General features: G+C 44.6%; 11 protein-coding genes across 11 annotated transcripts; 7 read left to right on the forward strand and 4 right to left on the reverse strand. All coding sequences in view use genetic code 12, as the record gives it.

Annotated features, from left to right (window-relative positions):
* Positions 1-699: 699 nt before the first annotated feature.
* LODBEIA_P02460 (uncharacterized protein) lies at positions 700-2,289 on the forward strand (the record flags this gene model as incomplete). The annotated part of the gene is made up of 1 exon (XM_066972461.1): positions 700-2,289. The coding sequence occupies one exon, from the start codon at positions 700-702 to the stop codon at positions 2,287-2,289; it is 1,590 nt and encodes a 529-aa protein (XP_066827184.1).
* Positions 2,290-4,276: 1,987 nt separating this feature from the next.
* Positions 4,277-5,395, forward strand: LODBEIA_P02470 (uncharacterized protein; the record flags this gene model as incomplete). Its single annotated transcript, XM_066972472.1, has 1 exon — positions 4,277-5,395. One exon carries the CDS (start codon positions 4,277-4,279, stop codon positions 5,393-5,395), a length of 1,119 nt encoding a protein of 372 aa, XP_066827185.1.
* A 613-nt stretch (positions 5,396-6,008) lies between these two features.
* On the forward strand, positions 6,009-8,984 carry LODBEIA_P02480 (uncharacterized protein; the record flags this gene model as incomplete). The annotated part of the gene is made up of 1 exon (XM_066972483.1): positions 6,009-8,984. The coding sequence occupies one exon, from the start codon at positions 6,009-6,011 to the stop codon at positions 8,982-8,984; it is 2,976 nt and encodes a 991-aa protein (XP_066827186.1).
* A 315-nt stretch (positions 8,985-9,299) lies between these two features.
* Positions 9,300-10,565, reverse strand: LODBEIA_P02490 (uncharacterized protein; the record flags this gene model as incomplete). Its single annotated transcript, XM_066972494.1, has 1 exon — positions 9,300-10,565. The coding sequence occupies one exon, from the start codon at positions 10,563-10,565 to the stop codon at positions 9,300-9,302; it is 1,266 nt and encodes a 421-aa protein (XP_066827187.1).
* Positions 10,566-11,326: 761 nt separating this feature from the next.
* Positions 11,327-13,931, forward strand: LODBEIA_P02500 (uncharacterized protein; the record flags this gene model as incomplete). The annotated part of the gene is made up of 2 exons (XM_066972506.1): positions 11,327-13,769; positions 13,924-13,931. 2 exons carry the CDS (start codon positions 11,327-11,329, stop codon positions 13,929-13,931), a joined length of 2,451 nt encoding a protein of 816 aa, XP_066827188.1.
* Positions 13,932-14,038: 107 nt separating this feature from the next.
* On the reverse strand, positions 14,039-14,986 carry LODBEIA_P02510 (uncharacterized protein; the record flags this gene model as incomplete). Its single annotated transcript, XM_066972517.1, has 1 exon — positions 14,039-14,986. The coding sequence occupies one exon, from the start codon at positions 14,984-14,986 to the stop codon at positions 14,039-14,041; it is 948 nt and encodes a 315-aa protein (XP_066827189.1).
* A 440-nt stretch (positions 14,987-15,426) lies between these two features.
* LODBEIA_P02520 (uncharacterized protein) lies at positions 15,427-17,487 on the forward strand (the record flags this gene model as incomplete). Its single annotated transcript, XM_066972528.1, has 1 exon — positions 15,427-17,487. One exon carries the CDS (start codon positions 15,427-15,429, stop codon positions 17,485-17,487), a length of 2,061 nt encoding a protein of 686 aa, XP_066827190.1.
* A 310-nt stretch (positions 17,488-17,797) lies between these two features.
* LODBEIA_P02530 (uncharacterized protein) lies at positions 17,798-19,000 on the forward strand (the record flags this gene model as incomplete). Its single annotated transcript, XM_066972539.1, has 1 exon — positions 17,798-19,000. One exon carries the CDS (start codon positions 17,798-17,800, stop codon positions 18,998-19,000), a length of 1,203 nt encoding a protein of 400 aa, XP_066827191.1.
* A 37-nt stretch (positions 19,001-19,037) lies between these two features.
* LODBEIA_P02540 (uncharacterized protein) lies at positions 19,038-19,797 on the reverse strand (the record flags this gene model as incomplete). The annotated part of the gene is made up of 2 exons (XM_066972550.1): positions 19,038-19,111; positions 19,185-19,797. The coding sequence occupies 2 exons, from the start codon at positions 19,795-19,797 to the stop codon at positions 19,038-19,040; spliced, it is 687 nt and encodes a 228-aa protein (XP_066827192.1).
* Positions 19,798-20,055: 258 nt separating this feature from the next.
* On the forward strand, positions 20,056-20,958 carry LODBEIA_P02550 (uncharacterized protein; the record flags this gene model as incomplete). The annotated part of the gene is made up of 1 exon (XM_066972561.1): positions 20,056-20,958. One exon carries the CDS (start codon positions 20,056-20,058, stop codon positions 20,956-20,958), a length of 903 nt encoding a protein of 300 aa, XP_066827193.1.
* Positions 20,959-21,014: 56 nt separating this feature from the next.
* On the reverse strand, positions 21,015-22,634 carry LODBEIA_P02560 (uncharacterized protein; the record flags this gene model as incomplete). Its single annotated transcript, XM_066972572.1, has 1 exon — positions 21,015-22,634. The coding sequence occupies one exon, from the start codon at positions 22,632-22,634 to the stop codon at positions 21,015-21,017; it is 1,620 nt and encodes a 539-aa protein (XP_066827194.1).
* Positions 22,635-23,018: the final 384 nt, after the last annotated feature.

A 23,018-nucleotide genomic window follows, 5' to 3' on the forward strand; every position in this document is an offset into this window, starting at 1 on the left:
TTTTTTTTGGCTTTTTTTTTTTGGATCAACGATTGTGGGTGAAGAGAAGGCAGAATTAATTAGAGTTGAAAATGTCAGTTCTGATTCCATAGAGCACATTTTCTTTAATAAAAGTTGAGGATTGTTGTGAATGTATTCATGTAGATGTAGCTCAGAGGTTGTGGGGGGTGGAGAGAGATGATGGTTGGACACAGGTATGTAGAGAGATCCATAGAGATCGAATCTGGGGACTGGGATTCGATCTCGCAGTCTCAGTGAATACCACATAACCGAATACGCCGCAAAATTTGCCTTCGTAGAGAAGAAAAAAAAACGAAAAAAAAAGCGGAACAACCGCTGGTTGCATCTTGCGTGCTGCTATTCCTTTGACCTCGAGCGATCAAAGGAAGAACAAACGACGGCGCATGAGATTGGGCGCCAAATTGGCCATCCATCTCGTGGTGTGGCCATCTTGCTCTGTAATTTTTTTCTGCATTACTGTAACTCTGAATTTTTCACTCTGCTAAATTTTTTTTTCTCTCCCTCTCATACGCAGAGTAACGTTACCACAGATGAGTGTTTTAATTTCATCGCATCGACTAGGAAGATTCCATCCCCCTCTCTCTTACTTCTTTTCTGCTCCCCTTTTTCTCAAGATTCCTCAGGAATTCTTCAACGGATCGCTTATTTATTTACGTCTCTCCTTTTCGTCGTCAGAGAATGTGTGGGATATTGGGAATAGTGTTGGCAAACCAACACATCAATGTTGCGCCGGAGCTATTTGAAGGGGCTATGTTTTTGCAGCACCGTGGACAAGATGCCGCCGGTATTGTCACTTGTGGGAACAAAGGTCGGTTGTACCAGTGCAAGGGTAACGGTATGGCTCGCGATGTTTTCACTCAACAGAGAATGCAGAATTTAGTGGGCAACATGGGCATTTGTCACTTGCGTTACCCCACCGCGGGATCGAGTGCAGGTTCAGAAGCCCAGCCTTTTTACGTCAACAGTCCCTATGGTATTACTATGAGTCACAATGGGAATTTGGTCAACTCGATCGAATTAAGGGCCTATTTGGATGAGGTTGTCCATCGTCACATCAACACGGATTCAGACTCGGAGTTGTTATTGAATGTTTTCGCTGCCGAGTTGGACAAGTTTAACAAGAGTAGGGTCAACAACGGAGACTTGTTTACTGCCTTGACCAAGACCATGGAGAGAATTAGGGGTGCGTACGCCTGTGTCGCCATGTTGGCCGGTTATGGTATCATTGGATTCAGAGACCCCAACGGGATCAGACCGCTATTGATTGGTTCTCGAGAAACCGAGAATGGAGAAAAGGATTACATGTTGGCTTCGGAAAGCGTTGTTTTGCAAGCTCATGGCTTTAGCAAATTTCGCGATTTGAACCCTGGTGAAGCGGTGATTATCAAAAAAAGCGGCGTTCCTGAATTTAAACAAGTTGTCGAACCCAAGATCTTTGCTCCGGATATTTTTGAATACGTCTATTTTGCTAGACCCGACTCGGTCTTGGATGGCAAGTCGGTGTATAGATCGAGGATTGAAATGGGGATCAAGTTGGCCGAGAAGATTCAGAGAATCATGGATAAGAATGACATTGATGTCGTTATCCCAGTTCCAGATACCGCAAGAACTAGTGCGTTCCAATGCTCGGTGTCGTTGGGTGTCCCTTACAGAGAAGGGTTTGTCAAGAATAGGTACATTGGAAGAACTTTCATCATGCCCAACCAGCAAGAGAGGAGGTCCTCGGTGCGCAGAAAATTGAACGCTATGGGCTCCGAGTTTGAAGGAAGAAATGTGTTGCTTGTGGATGACTCAATCGTGAGGGGCACAACGTCAAAGGAAATTGTGCAGATGGCTAGAGAAGCTGGCGCTAAAAAGGTGTTTTTCGCTTCGTGCTCTCCGCCAATCAGATTCAACCATATATACGGTATCGACTTGGCCGATACCAAGGCCTTGGTGGGATTCAACAGAACAGATGAGGAAATTTCAAAAGTCATAGGCGCCGACAAGGTGATTTACCAAGACTTGGAAGATCTTGTTGAATGCTGCAAGACTGCCACGATCAAGGACTTTGAAATCGGGGTGTTTACCGGCAATTATATCACGGGCATTGAAGATAACTATATTCAAGAGTTGGAGAAAATCAGAGCTCAGAATCAAAGACTAGAAGAAATGCAGAAATCGGGCTCCTTGAATGGATTCAGTGTTGACGCTTGTATTGACCAGAGTGAGTTTGTTGATGTCAAAGCCGAGGTTGATATCAGCATATATAACGGAGGCGATCATTGAAGAAAAGCCAGTGATTTGCGTCTCTATAACGCAACCTATACCTACATATATATATATCTTCAAAGACAATTTTTTCAATTCGTGTCGTGTCTTGAACGCAGCAAGCGTTTCTTTGATGTGACAACCATTAACTACGGTATAAAAACAAAGATTCATAATACAAACATATACATATAAATAAAAAAAAGACTATTAGGAGATTTAAGTTGAGATCTTCCAGTTTCTGAATCTCTTTGAAAAAGCTCAGACAGCTTAGTATTGGGAAAACATGTCTCGGAAATAGCGCGATGCCGCCAACGGCAAAAACTACAAAAAACAGAAAAAAAAAAAAAAAAAAAAGAGAAAGCAGTGATTTTCCGGCTAATGTGTCCAGCTCTGATGCTGGCCTTTTATTCCATTCAAGCAAGAGAATAAGGTGTATTACATTTGAGACCAGTGGAAGCTTAAGAAGAACACAGAACATACTTACCTCGCTAAGCAAATCCATGGTGAATTAAATTTTAGGAATCTTTCTTGAGGGTGTTGCCGGTGACGTTCCCCTTAAACTTGAAATCTTGTGTTTTTATTTTTTTTTTCGTTCTCTTTGACTACTGAGATGCTAATTGTTGCTGAACATAAAGATGGATCTGAGATACAAGGAGGAATCTAGTGTTGGAAAAGTTGCATATTTTAGCTGGCCCAACGACAGCTGGGGCTTGGTATCGACGAGGTAGGTGATCCAGCACAAGTTAAGCCCGCTTGCTTTTTTGGAAGAGCAGCTTTTTGTCTTTGTTTCGCAACGTTGCAGCCCAACTTTCCTTTTTGTTGGTTCCTAATGGAAGTTCTTGATTGTTCTCGTACAGAGAGAGCGAGAGAGTGAGACGGTTGAGAGAGATAGGAAGTTGCCTCTCAGTTGCGTTCAATAAATCTTGCATTTGAAGCCCTTGGGTTGAATTTGGAGTGCATGAAGGGCGGGTTTCGACAGCTTGTAGTTTGGGTTACTCAATCCAGACCTAGACCTAGGCCCAAGCGACGGCTCAGCGTTTGAAGCAACGAATTTTGCTTGCAATTGACCTCTCGATGTCAGTGTTTGTTGATGAGAACACTTGTACACCAAAGTGCACGATTTACACCACATACTCTTTTTAGGCGGTACTGCACAGCGAGGAAAATTGGTAGCACGCAAGCTCCACACATACACACTCGGAGGTAGCAACGTTCCCATCCAAACTTACATAAGTTACAACGCGTTCGTGTTTACATTGCTCTATAGATAGACAGGACAATCAACAACAAACACGTTGCTGAGGAGAGGCAGAAGAAGAAGAAGAGCGTCTAAGTGTGGTTGTAGATCAAAAAATTGACTCACTTAGTGGTAGACGATCCTTTTCTCGGGAGATACGTGCTGGCATTGGAATTGATCTCCAAAGCCAAATTGGGCCAAAAATGAAGCGGTAAAAAAAAAAACAAAAAAAATTCAACGTATCGAGAGATTGAGATTGTTCAGCAGATTGTTGAAACTACTGTATAAATAATAAGTAACAGCACAACAACAACAACAACAACCAGACTTCAGCAGGAGGACAATAGGTTAAAACTTTTACCAGACGGGCATATATACTACTCTAGTACTCTGTAAATTGACGGTTAGTGCCCAATCCATTCAAATATCGTCCTCCAAGGTCACATCTACATCTACATTTACCTATACATATATATAGGCACAATATTCGGATCTTTTTCAAGAGCGTCTACGCACAGGAAAAAAAAAAAAAACCTTTTGGCTCTCATCAACTTCTTGTTTTTCATCTATTTTGAAGTTCAGTTTCACCACACACTCTTTTCTTTTCCTTTTTTCTTTTTTCAAAGTAACTTTCTTGCTTTCAAAGAGGGTATATTACCAGTGTCTTCTAGAGAAAACCACTTTGTCACAGAAGTTCTTTGGTGTTTTGAGGATTTAATCAACAACTTTGGTCGTCCTTAATTTTTTTTTTTTTTTTGCTAGTGTATGGGAATACTTCTGTTCTATCTCATTGGACAAGCAGCATATTTGATTAAACGAAAATACTTTAATAACAAGGATAAAAGCCTACCATATTCATCTTCTTCATCATATAGCATCATGGAAAAATCAAACTCGCCAAATGCTCACCATTGGGCCAGCTCAATTGTCAACTCTGGCCCAATTTCAATCATTGCATACTGTTTATCGTCCATCTTGATGACAGTTACCAACAAGTTTGTTGTTTCCGGGTTAAATTATAATCTCAATTTTCTCCTTTTATCGATTCAGTCGATTGTTTGTGTGGCCACTATTGCTACTTTGAAAAGCTTGAACATCATCACTTATAGACCCTTCAATAAAGAAGAAGCTAAGAAATGGTTACCAATTGTTGTTTTGTTGGTTGGTATGATTTACACTTCAACAAAAGCGTTGAAGTTCTTGTCGATCCCCGTCTACACCATCTTTAAGAACTTGACCATCATCTTGATTGCTTATGGGGAAGTCTTGTGGTTTGGCGGGAAAGTCACCACCATGGCATTATCGTCATTCTTGTTGATGGTCTTTTCGTCGGTTATTGCCTACTGGGGTGATAACGCAGAAGTCAAGACGCACGATGACCAATGGGCCATGTACTTGGGATACTTTTGGATGTTGACCAATTGCTTTTCCTCGGCGGCATTTGTCTTGATTATGAGAAAAAGAATCAAGTTGACCAATTTCAAAGATTTCGATACCGTTTACTACAACAACTTGTTGTCAATCCCAATCTTATTGGTTTTGACCTTTGCATTTGAAGACTGGTCTCCTGCCAATTTGGAGAAAAACTTCCCCAGTGACAATAGAACCGCCGTTATTGTTGCCATGATTTTGAGTGGTGCCTCCACCGTGGCCATCTCCTATTGCAGTGCTTGGTGTGTGAGAGTCACTTCCTCAACCACTTATTCCATGGTTGGTGCTTTGAACAAGTTGCCAATTGCCTTGAGCGGGTTGGTGTTTTTCGAAGCTGCTGTCAACATTTGGTCGGTTTCGTCAATCTTTGTTGGGTTCATTGCTGGTTTGGTTTACGCCGTTGCCAAACAAAAGCAACAGAAAGAAGCCCAAACTTTGCCAACTACCAAGTAAACGTTTAGAGATGTCATGTTAGAGCTTCGGATTGCAAGGTAGGAGAGCCATTGCTTAAAAAAAAAAAATGCAATGCACCTTTCTTATAGGAGAGATATTCATACTCGTAATAGAGCCTTCTTTTTAAAATCAAAAATAACAACTTTACACAACACCAACAACAACGAAATACACGCGTTCTAGTGATAGAAAAGCTCCATCGTTTAAACCTGCAAAATCTGAAGGGGTGTAGGGCTTCAGGACTGTAAAGATTATCAAGATATTCAATATTCTCGAACTATATGGTCACCACGGAATAGCGCACATCTTCTTTGCACATAATCTCTCTCGCCAGCCGTCAACTTTTTTTTTTTTCCATATATGTTTTCTTCTCTACTGGCATCATTTGGGTTGCCAAATCGTCCTTTGGCTTATTTTCAAAGAAACGATCGATTTCAACAGGGTAAACAACTACTCAATTGCTGCCAGCAGAGCCAATCTGGGAACTAAGTTGTATCATAATTTCTACTCTTCTTTCAGGAAAAACCAGATAGTCAGGGTCATTCTGCTGATAACCATTTTTTTCTGAAATCTTGATCAACTGCTTCATACCCTTAGAATAAGTTTTTATTCAATGTCGTGTCAAAACTCCATAGAGACTATTCCAAAGATTCTAGAGCAGTCGCTAATACCTCAGTATGCAAAAGAGGCGGAGAGGTCATTGCGCAGCATTGAAACCGAACCGGGGTTTTCGATAAATCTCCTTCATGTGATTGCCTCGACGAATCTCGCCATGCCCGTGAGGCTAGCAGGAGCATTATACTTCAAGAATCTTGTCAAGCGGAAATGGATCACCCAGGACGGGTCAAACTACTTGCTTCCCCTCGAGGACGTGATTCAGATTAAGAATGAAATCATCGACGTGATGATCAAGTTCCCGATGCAGCTTCAAATCCAAATTGGCGAAGCAATAACCTTGATTGCCGAATGCGATTTCCCTCACAACTGGCCCAATTTGATCGATATTCTCGTGGGCAAACTTTCACCGACGGATTGGATCTCCAATAAGGCCATCTTGCTCGTTTCGCATTCTATATTCAAGAAATGGAGACCCTTGTTCAGATCAGATGAGTTGTTCTTGGAGATCAAATTGGTCTTGGACAAATTTGTCGAGCCATTTTTGCAGTTATTGACGGAATTGGATGGCTTGATCGATAAGCTGAAGGACAGCGAGGCCGAATTGGTTATTTATTTTGATAATTTGCTCTTGTTGATGCAAATTTACTACGACTTCAATTGTCAAGATATACCGGAGTTCTTTGAAGATCACATGAATGAGTTGATGGCAATTGTTCACAAGTTTTTGGTATACGATAACCCGTTGTTGTTGGATAAGGACGAAGACGATGAGGTGAGCGTGTTGATCAAAGTTAAAACCTCGATTATCGAATTGTTGTCGTTGTACGTGACAAGGTACGCAGATGTGTTTGAGCCGCTCATACAAACATTCATCACATCCGTTTGGGACTTGATCAATAATTTTGCCACGAGACAGTCCAAATTCGACTTACTCGTGGTCAAGGCTTTGCAATTTCTCACGTCGGTGGCCAAGATCACCGCTTACCAATCTTTGTTCCAAAGCGAGCGGTCAGTTAATGAAATTATCGAAAAAATCATACTACCAAATATCATGTTGAGGGAAAAAGACGAGGAAATGTTTGAAGACGAGCCAATTCTATACGTTAGATCCGATGTTGAAGGTTCGGACTTTGACTCGCGAAGGAAAAGTGCCACAGATTTTCTCCGAGAAATGAAAGAGTTAAACAGTGAATTGTTGACTAGCACGGTTATGAAATACGTCACCCAGTTTTTGAGTCATTCGAATAATGACTGGAAAAACAAGGACACGGCCATTTACTTGTTTAGTTCGTTGGCTACAAAGGGTAATGTCACCAACATTGGAGTCACGGCAACAAACGTGTTGGTGGACGTGGTCAAGTTTTTTTCAGACAATGTTGCCCATGATTTGGAGTCGCCGGAGGTTCATCCGATTTTACAAGTCGATGCCATCAAATACATCTACATATTCAGGAATCAACTCACCAAGGAGCAGCTCATTGCAACAATGCCGCGGTTAATCAACCACCTCAACGACAAGGCCAACGTTGTTGTTTACACGTATGCGGCAATCACCATTGAAAAGTTGCTTTCAATGACCAATTTCAGTCAAGACCACCAACCAGTTTTCAACAAGATGGATATTGAACCGTTTGTCATGCTGCTATTGACCAACTTGTTCAATTTGATCTTGATCAATGGCGATGCATCGCCTGAAAAGCTAGCTGAGAATGAGTTTTTGGTCAAATGCATCATGCGGATCTTAAACACCTGTGAGGACTCTTTTTCCGAACGAGTGGTGATTATTGATCAGTTGTTGCGCATCCTTAAAATCACGGCAAAAAATCCATCAAACCCCAAGTTTTCCCACTATGTCTTTGAGTCCCTTGGCTTGCTAATCAAGTTTGGCGTGCAGCAGAACCCGGCAAATATCAACGAGTACATGGAGCACATTGTGCCCGGCTTGCTAAACATCTTGGGTGAGGACGTCCAAGAGTTTGTGCCGTACACTTTCCAGATCTTGGCTTTTTTGTTGGAAAACTACCCCAAGGCCGGAGGATTGCCAGAAACATACAAGAGTCTCATTCAACCGTTGATGTCCCCTTCAATATGGCAATTCAAGGGCAACATTCCTGGCGTGACAAGATTACTAATCTCGATATTGGACCACGATCCCACGTATTTTGTCAAGTCCGACCACTTGGTGCCGTTACTCGGAGTTTTCCAGAACCTTATTGCCAGCAAAACCAACGACTTGCATGGCTTTGACTTGATCCAAAGCATACTCTTAACGGTGCCCATTCAATCGCTACAGCCATACTTGAGCAACGTTGCGAGACTAATGATGAGCAGGTTGCAAAAGTCTAGAACAGACAAGTTTGTTAAGAGAATAGTGGTGTTTCTTAATGCCTTGACGTGCGCCAACTCGAGCAAACACAAGTTTACCAATAGTGACGCTTTAAGCGGCGGTGACTTTATCATACAATTTATCGACTCTGTGCAAGCAGGTTTGTTTGGCCAGATTTGGACGTCATTCATCTTGCCCACTTCGTCCGTTTTGGCAAACTTGCAAGACAAGAAGATTGTCAATATCGGCATCAGTGTGGTTTTGACCAATTCCAACTTTGTATCCACATACCCGGATTTGGTTGTACCCACCGTTGAAAAACTCGCCAGCAATTTAGAGACTTATGAAGGTATTTCCAAGGGCAACAGCACGACTGCATTCAATGGAGCTGCGTCGTCATTCGTTACTGGCCCAGCTTTAGGGGGAATAAATGAACTCGACGCCGATTTCACCTCGTTCGGATCCAATTTCTCCAAGATTGTCTGCATTGCCAACACACCATTCGACCCGCTTTCCGAGATCAGAAACAATGATTTCGCCTCTATCAAACTGACCATTCTTGCAAATATCAAAAAGGTGGAAGTGTCGATTTTGCAGCAATTGAACGGCGAGGCGCAGAAGAAATTGACACAGTTGGGATTGTAAAAACTTAGCGAAAGCTATTTCAAAAACAAGAAAGAATGAGAATAAAAAAACTATACATGTTTTGCCTCTCCCTGTTTTCTTTTTTCAAGAAAGAAAAAAAAAAAAAGAATTTTAAAGTCAATACACATTGTAATAATACAATTTTTAAAGTAAATCTTATGTAAAACGATTTTTCAATTTGTCATTTTCTTTTTTTTGGAGGTTTTGAAAAGAATAAATTCATCGTTAGTCATGACATTAGCGTGAGAAATATGAAACGCAGTGGAAGCGGCAAGAAAAAGGCGCTAGATTTGTTGTATTCTTACTTTTTCGCATCTACCGGTCCAGTTCAACAGTAGCTGACGCAGCACCAAGACCAGGACGCGTGTCATCTAGTGCTTTTTCGAAACCTCCGTTGACGTTGCTGCTGTCCGCTGACGTGTTTCCATTTGACGCCAGAATATTTGCAAGCAGTGGCGAGTAGGTCGAGTTCAGCCGTATCGCGCCGTCGGCTTTGACATTTGGCGATGACGCTGAACCATCTACTTGCGCTTGGTGCAATAGTACCCCATCGTACCCGCCTCCGCCCGGTTGTGTGATGACATTATTCTTTAAATTTTCTGTTTCTGTTTCTGCTTTCGTTTCATTTCCATTTCCATTTTCATTTTCATTTTCATGTTCTGTTTGTTTCTCCTTTTGTTCCTCTTCGATTCTCTTCTTCTCCAACTCAGCGATTTCCGACGCAGTCAAGAACCGGCCGCCCTGTCCCCGGGGTCTTCTCATTGCATGTTTATGTCTCGACTCATGCAAGTACGGTTTCCTGATTCTGGCAATCTTTAGGCTTTCTTCAAGTTTAGCTCGTGCGATTCTCCGTTTCAATATTCGGTGATATTGCTTCGCGTTGACGTAAAATGGTTGTTCTCCGCCTCCTGACTCGCCCATGGCCGCGTCGACTAAATCTGGGTCAGGCGGTGCCGGCGGTAAATAGCCCATCGAAGGGTCAGGATCAGGGATAGAAGCGTCCTGCTGCAGTTGCTGAGCATGGTGGTCATCTTCATCTTCGTCCAAGCCGGGAGTAGGCTCGTATTGTCCGTGGATTTGTTGTTGTTGTTGTAGCACTGCGTTTGAGCCCATTGATGACGCGGTCTCACCTACATGATGTCCATTTTGGCTGTCGATCAAATCGTGAGGCATCGGAATTTGGCTGTGATGACGCTGAAGACTAGTGTGATGCGGATGCTGATGTTGGTGTTGATGGTGAAGTTGGTGGTGAGTTGCAGGCAATTGATGTTGTACTTGTTGTTCATCCCGACTATTCTGTGCTTGGTAGTCGACATTATCAAAGTACGAAGACGTGGTGCTTGAAGCCGGTGAATTATTGTCTAATGCCTGGGCATAGTAAATTGGTTGTTGTTGTGGTGGTGGTGGTGGTGGTGCCCTGAGGTCCGGTGGTTGGCCAAGTGAAGGCTGTACTTGATGGAGCTGCTGCTGCTGCTGCTGTTGGTGTTGGTCCGGCGGCGAATGGCGGCGTTGTATTTGGTCCCCTTGTTGTTGGTTGTTTTGAGAATTGTTGAACATGGTTGAGGACTGTAAGGACGTCATCGTACTGGGGGGAATTTTTCTTCAACTCTCCCGTTTTTCCACAACCTGTTGAGTCGAGAAGCGCTATACTAGTTTCAACGAAAGTTTTTAGTTTCAATATGTAAATACAACCAGACGAGTAGTTGTCTTGAAGTGAAGTACCTGATATTTTGCTTGGGGGTTGGTGATCTCCATTTGTTTGGGGAAAAGGAAAAAAAAAAAATTTCGTTAAGGGAGGTTTAGGTGTCCCGGTTATGTGAGTCTAGAGACTATGGAATGGGATGTGCGAACCGGACTTGTCCCGGTTCAATAGTACATGTTCAGCTCAAGGGCATGGAAAGCAAACAACATCTTTGGTTTCAAGACCGGGCAACCTGTCTTTTAACTGCTTCCTCTGCATTTCCCTTTGACGCTTTTTGTTTCTAGCCGTTCTTACAAGAGCCAAGCTCCATTTTGTTGTTAGGACGTGCGAGTAGAATTATTGGTTTCGTTTTCATGAACGGACGGTTCTATCTGCGCTGAAAAAATTTCCTCTCCCCTCCCTCGGGAGATAACAAAGACTACGAAAGCAATAGGGGAGGAATACAGTTACTGCTTTTTCTTTCTTGATGAAGCGCCGCTGGTTTGTATAATTGGGTGGTGGTTTGGGCGTTGAACATTCACGTCAATTTGCAAATCCCGAGCTACCAACCGTCTTTTTCAAGTTCTTATAAGCGCCTGATCTCTAAAGAAAGGAGCATCTAATTTTGACACGTTGGTTTTAAGATCCAGGGGTCACGGTAATGGCCGAAGTGTCCAATGGCTCAGATGAGCTCATGCTTGCTGAAGAGAGCATCGAGGATATATTTGTCAAGTCCAGTATACCGGAAATTCAACAATTGTCGAAACAGTACAACTCGGTCCTAGCCAGCACCAAAAATGACTTGCACCAACTCGTGAGCTTGAAATATCGCGATTTGGTAAAGATTGCAGAGGATATAGGCAATGTCCATTTACAGGCTGCAGGCATAGACAGCGGCTTGCAAGGTCTCTCGTACAAGCCTTGTAGGTTTGTGTCTCCCTACAACGACAATTACCACAAGTTCGACTCGAGTGTGCGAAGAGAAAAGGCCAAGCAAGCACAGCTCGACTCCAGGAGTGTCATTGCTCGGAATCTCATTGTGAATAAACTTGGCAAACTCGAAAACTTGATCAAGGATTATTCGAATCTGAATCTACGCACATCGAGCCTCATTTACTACACCAAAGTTTTGCAAACTATCGAAGCAACGTTCAAGGATGTTTTAGAATCCAAGGAGAAAGTGCTCATTGCCAAGGTGGCTCGCATCAGGGCCGATTTGATCAAGTTTCTTGAATATGCAATGTCAGCATATAACTCGCCCGTGACTTCTTTAAACACCAGCGACCGATTTTCAGCAAAACAGAGAATCACAAGCGATGCGCTACGGTTTAAGAATGAAATCGACCGCTACGATCTGGATGACGAAGCAGTCTCCAGTGACGACGACGACGACGACAACAACAACGACGACGACGTCAACAAAGATGTAGAAGACGAGGACGGCGGCAAAGCGGAAGCAAAAAAGTCCAACGGAGGGACAAAGTACCTGCATTTTGCCTCAGCTCACGTCCAGGGCCAAAACACGTTGCCAATATGCAATGTTTTGGTGTGCTATACCGCACTAGTGGGGCCTCAAAAGGATATCAAAAAAACATTCCTCGAAATGCGAATAGATTACTTGCAGCATCTAGTTGACGAGGCTGGCGAGGATTTGACCAGATTGAACCAGTACCAGGTGCTTCGGTACCTCGAGAACACCTGCAGGTATATTGAAACTTATTTCGACGACCAACACAGCGAATACTTTAGATTAATAAGAGATCTAAATAAGCCATGGAAAGCCGACACGATACTCGGCTGCAGGGAGTGGTATGAAAATGTGGACGTCAACTTTAAAGTGGCTGCCCACGGCGAAGTAGACTCGGCCAGCACTTCAACTTTATTCGAACTTATCCCTAAATTTTTAGACAGCTTCCTAGATCTAGGGAATGCGCAAGATTTCACCAATAGCGATAGCTTGACGTACTACACTTTGGTCTATATGACTTTTGTTCGGTCTTTAGAGAAAATCGAGAATTCAGTGTCCCAATCGGTGGGCGGCGAGTCACGACTCTTGAGGTCAATTTGCGATTACGATTTGGTCCTGAAGTTTTCCGCTAGGCTATTTCAGGCGATGGATGGCTTTTACAAGGCTCACCTTGATCGATTAAACAAAGAGGAGGGGATTTTGGGAAACGTTCAAAAGTCGACAAGTGAGCCAACAAGCACCAACGATTCATCGTTTTTCAGTCCCGACTTGGTCAACTTGATGGATAATGACATTGACTCGTATGTGGAGAAAATCGTAACCAAGAATGCGAAGTTAAGCTCCTCCACTTCTTCTTCTCCTGATGCTATTGCAGAGTTGAGAGCTTGGATGGAAAAGTTTGAGAGTTTGAACCAGGTGACGATGCAAATGTCGGAACCAAAACCTGATTTCCGTACTTTCAATGCCGTAATCTATCGAGAGCTTCCCATGTTGTATCGAACCTTGCAGTCTGATAAAGTCACGTGGGGCAGTTTTTCTGCATCATCGTTGAAAGAAAACATTACCCAACTTCAATCAGAAATCCATGCCTTGTTTGCCAAGGAGATTGAAGTGTTTGTTGATCAGCTAGTTAAAACCGCGTCTAAATTGGGCAGCGGAAGCCAATTATTGTACTTGGCAGGATTATTCTCGAGCTTGAAACGGGATCTAGAACACCAATCCATGCCAGAAATGGTCAGCAAGATTGATGCCGCGTGTTTGAAAATATTCAGCATAGTTGTTGAACTTATTGCAAGCAAAAGAAAAGAAAAACTAGTTGACATCATCACAGTTAAGTTTGCAAAAGAATACGACGACCTGGCCGATTTGCCAACTCGCCCGAGCTTGAAATTAGCGCTGGAACTATACGAACTAGCACGTGAGTTTATGGAGCATACCCAGAGCTTGCCAAACGACGAGATTGATCTCTTTTCCAGATCGAATGTGACTGATTTATTTGTCAAAGTCAAGGATAACTGGCTCCATAGCAGCACGGAGAAAATTGTGGATTCCATCAAGGAGAGTCACACTCAAACCACTCTAGAAGCAAGCAATTCTACTGACCAAGAGCAAAAGGAGGACGTGCAACCTGGTAATGGTTCTACCAAAGAGCTTTCCCGTGAACAAGCTCTTCAGATAGTTGCCAATGTCCACTATCTATCATTGTTTCAAGAAAAAAGCCAGCAAATTCAAAGTCCAAGCAAAGAGTACAAGAACATTCTACAATTGTGCGGCGAAGATATCGACTCCAGCACGCTAGACATTGTGCTAAGAGGAGTCGACTCCTTCCATAAATCCAGAAAAAACTTGTATTTACCGTTGCTGCTAGGTGGAAAATGGGCTAGGGGGGGGCTAGCTAATAGCCTGTCAATATAAATATATCTTTGAGCCATTTTTCGTCAACTCTTTGAGCGCTTCGACTGTTTCCTTGATATCCCATACGTTTTGCTTCTTTTGATCCAAGTAAGAATTGTCAACGAGAACAATCTTGATCTCGTCGCTGCGTAGTTTGGAATCCTTGTCATTCAACAATTTTACCAACCTTCCTGGTGTGCAGCACAAGATTCTCGACCGTGTCGTGGCCACCAATTTCAAGTCCACGTGTAATTTATTCTTGTTTATCAATTTTAGTGAGCCTCCGTTTAAGTCCTTTGTGGCTCGGTGTACGTCGCAGGCTCGTATAGCAGACATTGACACAATTGCAATGAATTTTCTATCCATTCCCGCGTCCGCTTCCTCTCCAGCTCTCTTTGCATTCTCTACTTGCTGCTTCTCTTCTGAACCCTTGCTGTTCTTTTTCGATTTGCTTTGTTTGCCAGGCAACATATTCTTGAATCTCTGGTTGATGTAGTCGCCCAAATTGTCCAAAGTTCGAGGCTTTTTGAACTCTGCCGTGGTTCGGATATCACTCTTGGTAAAGTAAAGCTCGCTCAACTCCAACGCGGTCAAATCGGAGTGCTTCCTGGTGATTTTCGAATTTATAAACTCGGTGATGACCTCGGGGTTGTCTTCTAATGATATGTTTTTCTTGTTTTCTGTATCTATTTCCATCTTTAATCTCTTTTTCTCCTTGAACGTCGAGTCGCTCTTTTTACGTTTCCGCGACTCATTCTGCCCAGCCGCCAGGTTTTTCGACTCGTTTTCTTCTTTGTCTTTGTCACCTTCCTGTTCACAATCACCTTCATCGCTCACGTCAACTCCATTAGTTTCCCCCTCCTCCTCTCCTCCGTCTTCACCGGCAGAGTTGTAGACTTCGTACTCCAAACCGTCATCTAGATCGTCGGCTTCTGGCTGGACTTTTGCTTCAGGGGCCATAGTGAGTTGTCAACGAGCTGCTAAGCTCTATTCTTGTTCCTTTTTTTTTTAAGGCTTGGGTAAGATGTGATTTGAATAACGGATGTTGCGAGCCATCAAGCGCATCTCTCTTTCTCAACAGCCACGTGACAGTCACGTGCCATGCTAGAATTTTCAAAAACAAGCAAACCCATCAAACGTCAAAATTTTTTTATTTAAGGGAGTCCATACGAGCGGAATTAGGCCGTAGTAACTGAGTTGGATAGCAGAGTATGCTCTTCTTCTAATATTTTGCCACAGCTTCAGTAAAACCAGTTAGAGCTGCATGGGAAACATTTCGCCAGATCAACCATTTTTCTCCTTCTTTGACACAAAATTTGACTAAAGATTTCATCTTGTTCTCCCTCTAGAGTCTTCAAACAACCAACGTCACCTTTTCAGTTTCAACTCCCCAAAAACCCATGATTGTACGAGCCAAATTACCGTTGAGTAGTGCTCTACCCAGGGCCTATCTCACTCACAATAGGCCGATCCAGCTAAATGCTGATCTTCTGGAAAAACTTCGAACTTCCGAGTATCACCCGGTGGTGATCATTGGAGGAGGCCACGCAGGATGCGAAGCAGCCACGGGATCAGCGAGGTCCGGGGCCGCGACAACACTCATTACGCCGCTGATCAGCAAGATCGGTACTGCATCGTGCAATCCGTCGATGGGTGGAGTGGGCAAGGGGACACTATTGCGAGAAGTCGATGCACTAGATGGAGTTAGCGCTCGCATCACAGACAAGGCAGGTATACATTTCCGAATATTGAATGCCTCCAAGGGAGCAGCTGTACATGGCCCGCGCGCTCAAATAGACCGGAAGATTTACTTGAATGAAATGCAGCGGGAAATTTGCAACTATGAGAATTTGTCGATAATTGAGAGTCAGGTTCAGGACATTGTCATTGAGCCCAGAAAGGCTATCGCGGATCACGATGGACGAAGCGTGGGAACTGTTCGCGGGGTTATTCTAGAGGACAACCGGGTGCTACGATGCGATAGAGTTGTGGTAACCACCGGTACATTCTTGGGTGGAGAAATACACATTGGATTAAAAGTATTTCCCTCTGGGAGAATGGGCGAAAAGGCATCCTTTGGTTTGTCAGATACATTCCGTGAGGCTGGTTTTAGGCTAGGGAGGTTAAAGACGGGTACCCCTGCTAGATTATCAGGGAAAACCATCGACTATACCCACTTGATAGAGCAACCGTCTGATTTCCCTCCGCAGCCAATGTCGTACATGACCTCAAAAGTCGACCTCGAGGACCACTTGGTCAAGTGTCACCAGACGCAAACAACTCCTGAATTCCACGACTTGGTGGCGAAAAACTTGGACAAGTCCATCCACATTCGAGAAACCGTTAAAGGACCACGCTATTGCCCCAGTATCGAATCCAAAGTAATCAAATTCCCACACAAGCAGTACCACTACGTATGGCTCGAGCCAGAGGGACTAGACACGGATCTCGTTTACCCCAACGGTATCTCATGTACAATGCCCGAGGATATCCAGGAAAAGCTTGTCAAGATGATGCCCGGGTGCGAGAATGTCAAAATGGTCCAGCCTGGTTATGGTGTCGAGTACGACTATATAGACCCTAGAGAGTTGACGGATACATTGGAAACAAAGTTGGTGGATGGTTTATTTTTGGCGGGCCAGATCAATGGAACTACTGGTTACGAGGAAGCAGCAGCTCAAGGATGCGTGGCTGGAATCAACGCGGGACTCTCTCATTTGAAGAAACCGTTGTTGGAATTGAAGAGATCAGACGGATACATTGGAGTGCTCATAGATGACTTGATCACAAAAGGTGTTGAGGAACCGTACCGCATGTTCACTTCACGTTCGGAGTTTCGCGTGTCCTTGAGGTCAGACAACGCAGACAAAAGGCTAACTCAAATCGGGTACGACTTGGGGGTCGTCGGTGAAGCTAGATATAAGCATTTCCAAGAGGAATTGAAGCAGTTTGAAGATATTCGAACACACTTGAAAGGCTTGTCGCTAACTGGAGCAGAATGGCTTCCCGTCTTTACGAATTCAAATGCCAAACCAGAGATGCGCGTTGATGGCTGGAAATTATTATCCTACAAGGGGGTTTCCATTGCCCACTTGCTTCCGCACATTTCGAAATTGACAAATGGACAAGTGCCGCTGTGTTATGAGCACCTCACGAGCAGACTAATCAACAGAATCGACGTTGAAAGCGACTACGAGCCGTTTATTCTGAAGGAGTCGACTCATTTGCGAGCCTACCATGCAGATGAAAACTTGTTGCTCCCTACAAACTTCAACTACACAAACACCGGCAATCTCAAGATTTCACATGAAGCTTGCACTATTTTGAACACCGTACAGCCTAAAACCATTGGACAAGCTCGAAGAATGAGAGGAATAAACCCAACGGCAATCTTTGAGTTGTTGAAATTGGTCAGGGGAAAGCAACGGGAAATTGAAAATACGTCATCCCTCAGTACATAGATTCGTACGTTAATGTAATTGTATATAAAGCAGCATCTCCTCTCCAAAATATCTATTCTCTTGAAGAAGAGGAAGAAGAAGAAGACGATGATGATGATGATGATGATCATCATCATCATTATTTTGCTTATTGCCGGCCTCTCAGACACACAAGCTACCAATTGATGCACAACCCATATTGTTTTCCCTCTTCACCAAAGTAATCTCAGGATTCAAGAAAAGCACATTTTTGCTGCCAAAAAGGATCGCAAAAAGTGCAAACCCCCCATTTATAGATATATATTTGACAGCAAAAGTTGGTAGGTTGACAATGACTCAGCAAGATGGACAGGAGCTGAAAGCGGGCTTTTTGGCCGCAAACTACAAGCACCAGAAAGACTTTTCAGATAACCTTTTGGTGGCGTTGGTCTCGGGGTGCACGGCCGCCGCAGTTACAGCAACGCTAACTTACCCGTTTGACTTTATCAAGACGCAACAACAAATGAACAATGAAGCATATATGAAGAAATTCAAAGTACCGGGCAATTTTCCCAGCACACTAGGACAAATGTACAAAGGTGGCAGTGCATTAGTGTTGGGATCGGTCATCAAGAACGGAACGAGGTTGATTTCATACAATTGGGCCAGTAAGTTCATGGCCATTGAGTCGCATGGCGGTGAAACAAACAAGACTACGGCGCCACGAATAGTAGTTGCTGGTATCATGAGCGGCACCATTGAAACCGCGTGGATTGTCCCCTTTGAAAATATCAAGATCACCATGGTTCAGAACCAGTCGTTGCTGAATGAATTGGCAAGGACCAAGGATATCGGCTACGACATCACGGGGTCGAAAGTTGCCCATCCTCACCTGCATACAAGACCCAACACACCTTTATACTTGAGGCAATACGTGTCGCCCAATGCATACTATTCGGCCGGCATCGTCGAAGAAAAATTGAGAAACAAGGCCAAGTTTGCTCCACTGAAATCAAAGTCGTTGGCTCAGATAGAGTCGCTCAAGTCATATTACAATAAGCACCCCTCGTTGACGTTATTGGGGACGATCAAGGAAATCTACATGCTTAAAGGTATAAGGGGGTTTTTATCGGGTACATTTGTCACTTATACGCGGCAAATTGCGATATCCTGGGTGTGGTTCTCCTCGTACAATGCCATGCGCCAGCTTGTGAATCCTCACCAAACTGAAAATGCCTGGTTTGGCCATAAACACACCGCGGTGCAGCTGCTTGCCTTGCACGTGATATCATCGCTCGCCGTGATAACAGTGACCCAGCCATTGGACGTTATAAAGACACACATGCAATCGAAAAATGGTAAGCAGCTCTTTAGCGACTCGTTGACCACAGCGTACAAGATATTCCTAAACCAAGGTCCCATGGCCATGTTCAAAGGTGCATTGCCTCGATTTCTCAAGGTGTTGGTGAGCGGTGGAATGACGGCAACTGTTTACGAATACGTCGAGAATTTAGTCAATGCTGCTGGAGAAGAAAAGATGTTTAGTGATGCTTAAGGCAAATTGTGCATTTGCTCTTCTGTATAGACGGGAATCAATATCTCCCCACTCTTGTGCCGCACGCCATTGAAGGATTTGGCAAGTAATCCGCCTCCAAAACTAGGCTGGCTGAATGCTATCTGGTTCTTGGATAAAATTGTGCCATAAACGGAGTTCTTCATCACACAGCGTAGCAACTGACCAGCTAGCCCATTCTGTCGCCATTTGGGCGCGATCCAGATTCGCGAGATGCCAACTCGGCAACTCGAGATTTTGCGGTTCGGCACTAAACTCTGAGTCTTGTGTATCAACCACTCGCCATGCTGAATCGTGTCCGTGGTGCATAAGCCAACGGCCCTGTTGTCAATCACCAAGACAAACGCCTTGCTCGACTCAAACTGGGCCGAACGCCACTGCTTCGAGTCGTCCACCGCGTTCAACTCCGAATTGACCATCGCCATCATCGTCTCCACCTTGTCAACTTGCTTGGAGCTGAGCTTATCGACGATCTGGATCGTGGCGCTCTTGCCCTCGCGCGTAACGATGCTCTTCAACAGTCCGCGCTTGGTGGTCTTTCTTTTGAGAGTCACGAATACCGTCTCTGCTGCGTGTTGAGGTGACTGAAGCATTGGCGGCCAACTGATGCCGTTGGTGAAATTGTCGTGGTATTTTGCGTGTACCCCCACGTCAGCTGCTAGAAGCGGGTTATAGGTCATGCCGCATTGCGTGCAAGTTCGCGTTACGTGAGTGTGAGGTATGGCTAGTGTTGATTGTACCTTTTTCGCAGCTTTCCCATCCGTGATTCGAGCGGTCATATCATTTTCTTCTCTTCTGTTCTTATTTTGGTTGGTTATTGTGAAGAAGTAGAACCTTGGACCAGACGCGTGCTGGTGATGGGGAAGGGAGTTTCATCCCCTCGCCGCACGCCGCACACAGCGATCACGGTCGTGGAGATGACTGGTGGGAAATTTTTCAGGTAAGCGAGCAAACCTAGGTTATCCTCCGACTCCCATGCACGGGATATCACAACCCTATCCTCCACCACCAATCCTCAAACAAAAATAAACAAAGCAATGGCTTCAGAATACGTCAATCTCTTGCCCAGAGATGGGAAATGGAGGCAGCAAATCACAGATTTCCTCTCTGAAGACGTGCCCTCCTTCGACTTTGGCGGGTTTGTCGTTGGAGCCAAGCCAGAGACAGCCTCGCTATACATGAAGCAAGAAGGCTTGATATGCGGCGTCCCATTTGCCGCCGAGGTGTTTAGACAATGCGACCTACAAGTGAAATGGCACTTTGACGAGAAAACATATGTGCATCAAGACGAGCTCGAGCAAAATGGCGGCAAGATCGTAGTTGCCACGGTCACGGGCGCAGCAAAGAACATCTTGTTGGCGGAACGCACGGCTTTGAATCTCTTGGCGCGTGCCTCGGGCGTAGCGACGCAATCCTACATCACCAAGAAATTGGCTGACGAAAATGGCTATACTGGGTTGATTGCCGGCACTCGAAAGACTACCCCCGGTTTGAGGTTGTTGGAAAAATACTCGATGCTTGTTGGTGGTGTCGATACCCATCGCTACGATTTGAGCTCGATGGTTATGTTGAAGGATAACCACATTGCCTCAACTGGGTCGATAACTCATGCTGTGGGAAAAGCAAGGTCTGTGTGCGGGTTTGCCGTGAAAGTTGAGGTTGAAGTTGGTTCAGAGGAGGACGCAAAGGAGGCGATTGATGCTGGTGCAGATGTGATTATGTTGGATAATTTCAAAGGTGACGAGTTGAGGCAAGTTGCGCAGAGATTGAAGGAGCACTACAAGGGTAGCAATAAGCTGTTTTTGTTGGAATGTTCCGGAGGTCTCACGTTGAACAACTTGAGCAGTTATCTTTGCAACGACATTGACATTTACTCAACTTCGTCGATCCACCAAGGTACCGGTATCATTGACTTTTCGTTGAAAATTGATGTACATTGATTGTATTAAAAAAAAAAAAAAAGAATGCATGCGGAGGGGAGAAATGGGTGGACTCGTCAACGTATAGTAGAAACGCTTGCAAGCTCAATGCTCTGAAAATCATTCGTATTCCCCAAAACACTGTTTACATTCCTCAAGATCCGCGCCGTTTCTTCGTCGTGCTTCTTTGTTTCTGAGAACCCCGTCTGGCCTTCTTCGGAAGAAGTTGCCTTCATTTCTTGAACCAAGTTTGGCGATAACATGGGGATTCCGGGAGGAGCAGCTGAAAAACTAGATGAGCTGTTGGCTATGCTTAGGTCCTTGAGCAAATCCGAGTGTCCTTGTCCTTGTCCTTGTCCTAGCCCCGGTCCTAGCCCTTGTCCTAGTCCTTGTCCGTGCAGCAGTAGAGTTTGCACGGCACCATGCGCAATTCTCTCTTTCGTGAGCCCCGAGTTCTTTCTCCCAAAGCACCGAATAGCTCGAATGTGGCTATCTTTACCTTCCTGGTGATTGGCCAAGATGAAAATCTTTATCATAAAACACTTGAGCACGCCATCGCTTCTAATCCCGTTGAAAATAATGTGCGACCAGCCAATGGGCTGATTAAAGTTCACCGTGCATACGTCAATCAAGTCCCAGCCTTCGCTGCTCCCAGCCATGATCTTGATCTTGCTCGGGGTGTAGCTTTCATCTAATGAGTAGTTTGTGAAAATCGAGATCCGTTCAAGTGCGACTTTCTTGAGAAACTGGATCGTCACCGAGTGTGGATTACTCAATTGGTCATTGACAAGTGCCGAGTTGTTCGGGTTGGTATTGTTGCCCCCATTGCTGCCGTCACTTTGCCAATACGTCTCCGGGTTGTCATCGCGTAATTGAGCCAAGCCAAATCCTTGCTTATAGGTGGAAAGTTTCCATGACGCCAATGCGGAAAGATCAACTAGTTGGAGATTTTCCAACTCTTGCAACCCCTTGGTGTAATATACGCGTTGCACTTGTTCCAAACTTGGCTGCTGTGATTCACTGCCTTCGACATCTTCATACTCACTGTGCCGGTGGTGCTGGTGCTGGTGACGGCTTGCACTTGAACTTGCGCCATGGGCAATCATATCTTGATCAAATTCTCCCTCGTCGGCCCCTCCTTGTCCTTGTTCTTGTTCTTGTTCTTGTTCTTCTACTCCTCCTCCTCCTCCTCCTCCTCCTGCTGCTGCTGCTGCTGCCGCCACCTCCCCTCCCTCTTCTTCATCTTCCTCCAAAACCTCCTCCTCTTCAAACGCGTTCCGCACATGCTGCTGCTGGTGTTGATGTTGCAGCAGCAGTCTTCCCAATTGCTGTCCGATTCTACTGAAACTGGCATCTATTCGATCCTCGTCGTACTCGTCATCTTCTTCAATCAGCTGCATGAAATTGTGATGTCGATTAGCTTGCTCATCAGAGAGCGAGTTCGACACCAAGGAATGTCGAATCTCTTCCGGCGTATACTGCGGTTGTAGATGGACCTCATGCTGTAAAAAGGGCTGCGTGATATCGAGGTATGGTTCGACTTGGGTGGGGTTCATTGATTGATCTGCTGGCGGTGGAGGAGCATTTTGATCTTGTGCTTGCTGTCCACTGCGTTCATTCGGGGGCAATACCGTGCTTGTGTCGGGGCTGTTATTCTGCCCAATGCTGGACCTATCCCAGTATCCTGACGAGTTCATGGCTGTTATGAGGTTGAGTGTTGCAAAAAAAACAACCAAACGCTGTGGCACCATAAAAGTATGGGGAAAGGGGACCAGGGAGAGCTAGATCAAAGCTCAACTCGCGTAAATTTGCAAGAAAACAAAAACAGAAGAAAGAGTTGATCGCTTCTTCATTTACAAAACTCGACAACAATCGATGTCAAGGGACTCCAAAGAGATCTACATAGGGGTGAATTTAGTGAAAGCGCTCTAGAGGCAATCGGATTGAGTTGAATATATCTCCAACAAGTCGACTAAAAGTAATCAGAGCTCATATGTCAACTACCTTTGTCACCTCTTGCACAGTTGTTGGCATGGGCCGTCTTTCTATATATCTACCATCGACGTCTTTCCGCCATGCAT

The sequence above is a fragment of the Lodderomyces beijingensis genome (assembly GCF_963989305.1).
Source record: "Lodderomyces beijingensis strain CBS 14171 genome assembly, chromosome: 1".
NCBI lineage: Eukaryota > Fungi > Ascomycota > Pichiomycetes > Serinales > Debaryomycetaceae > Lodderomyces > Lodderomyces beijingensis.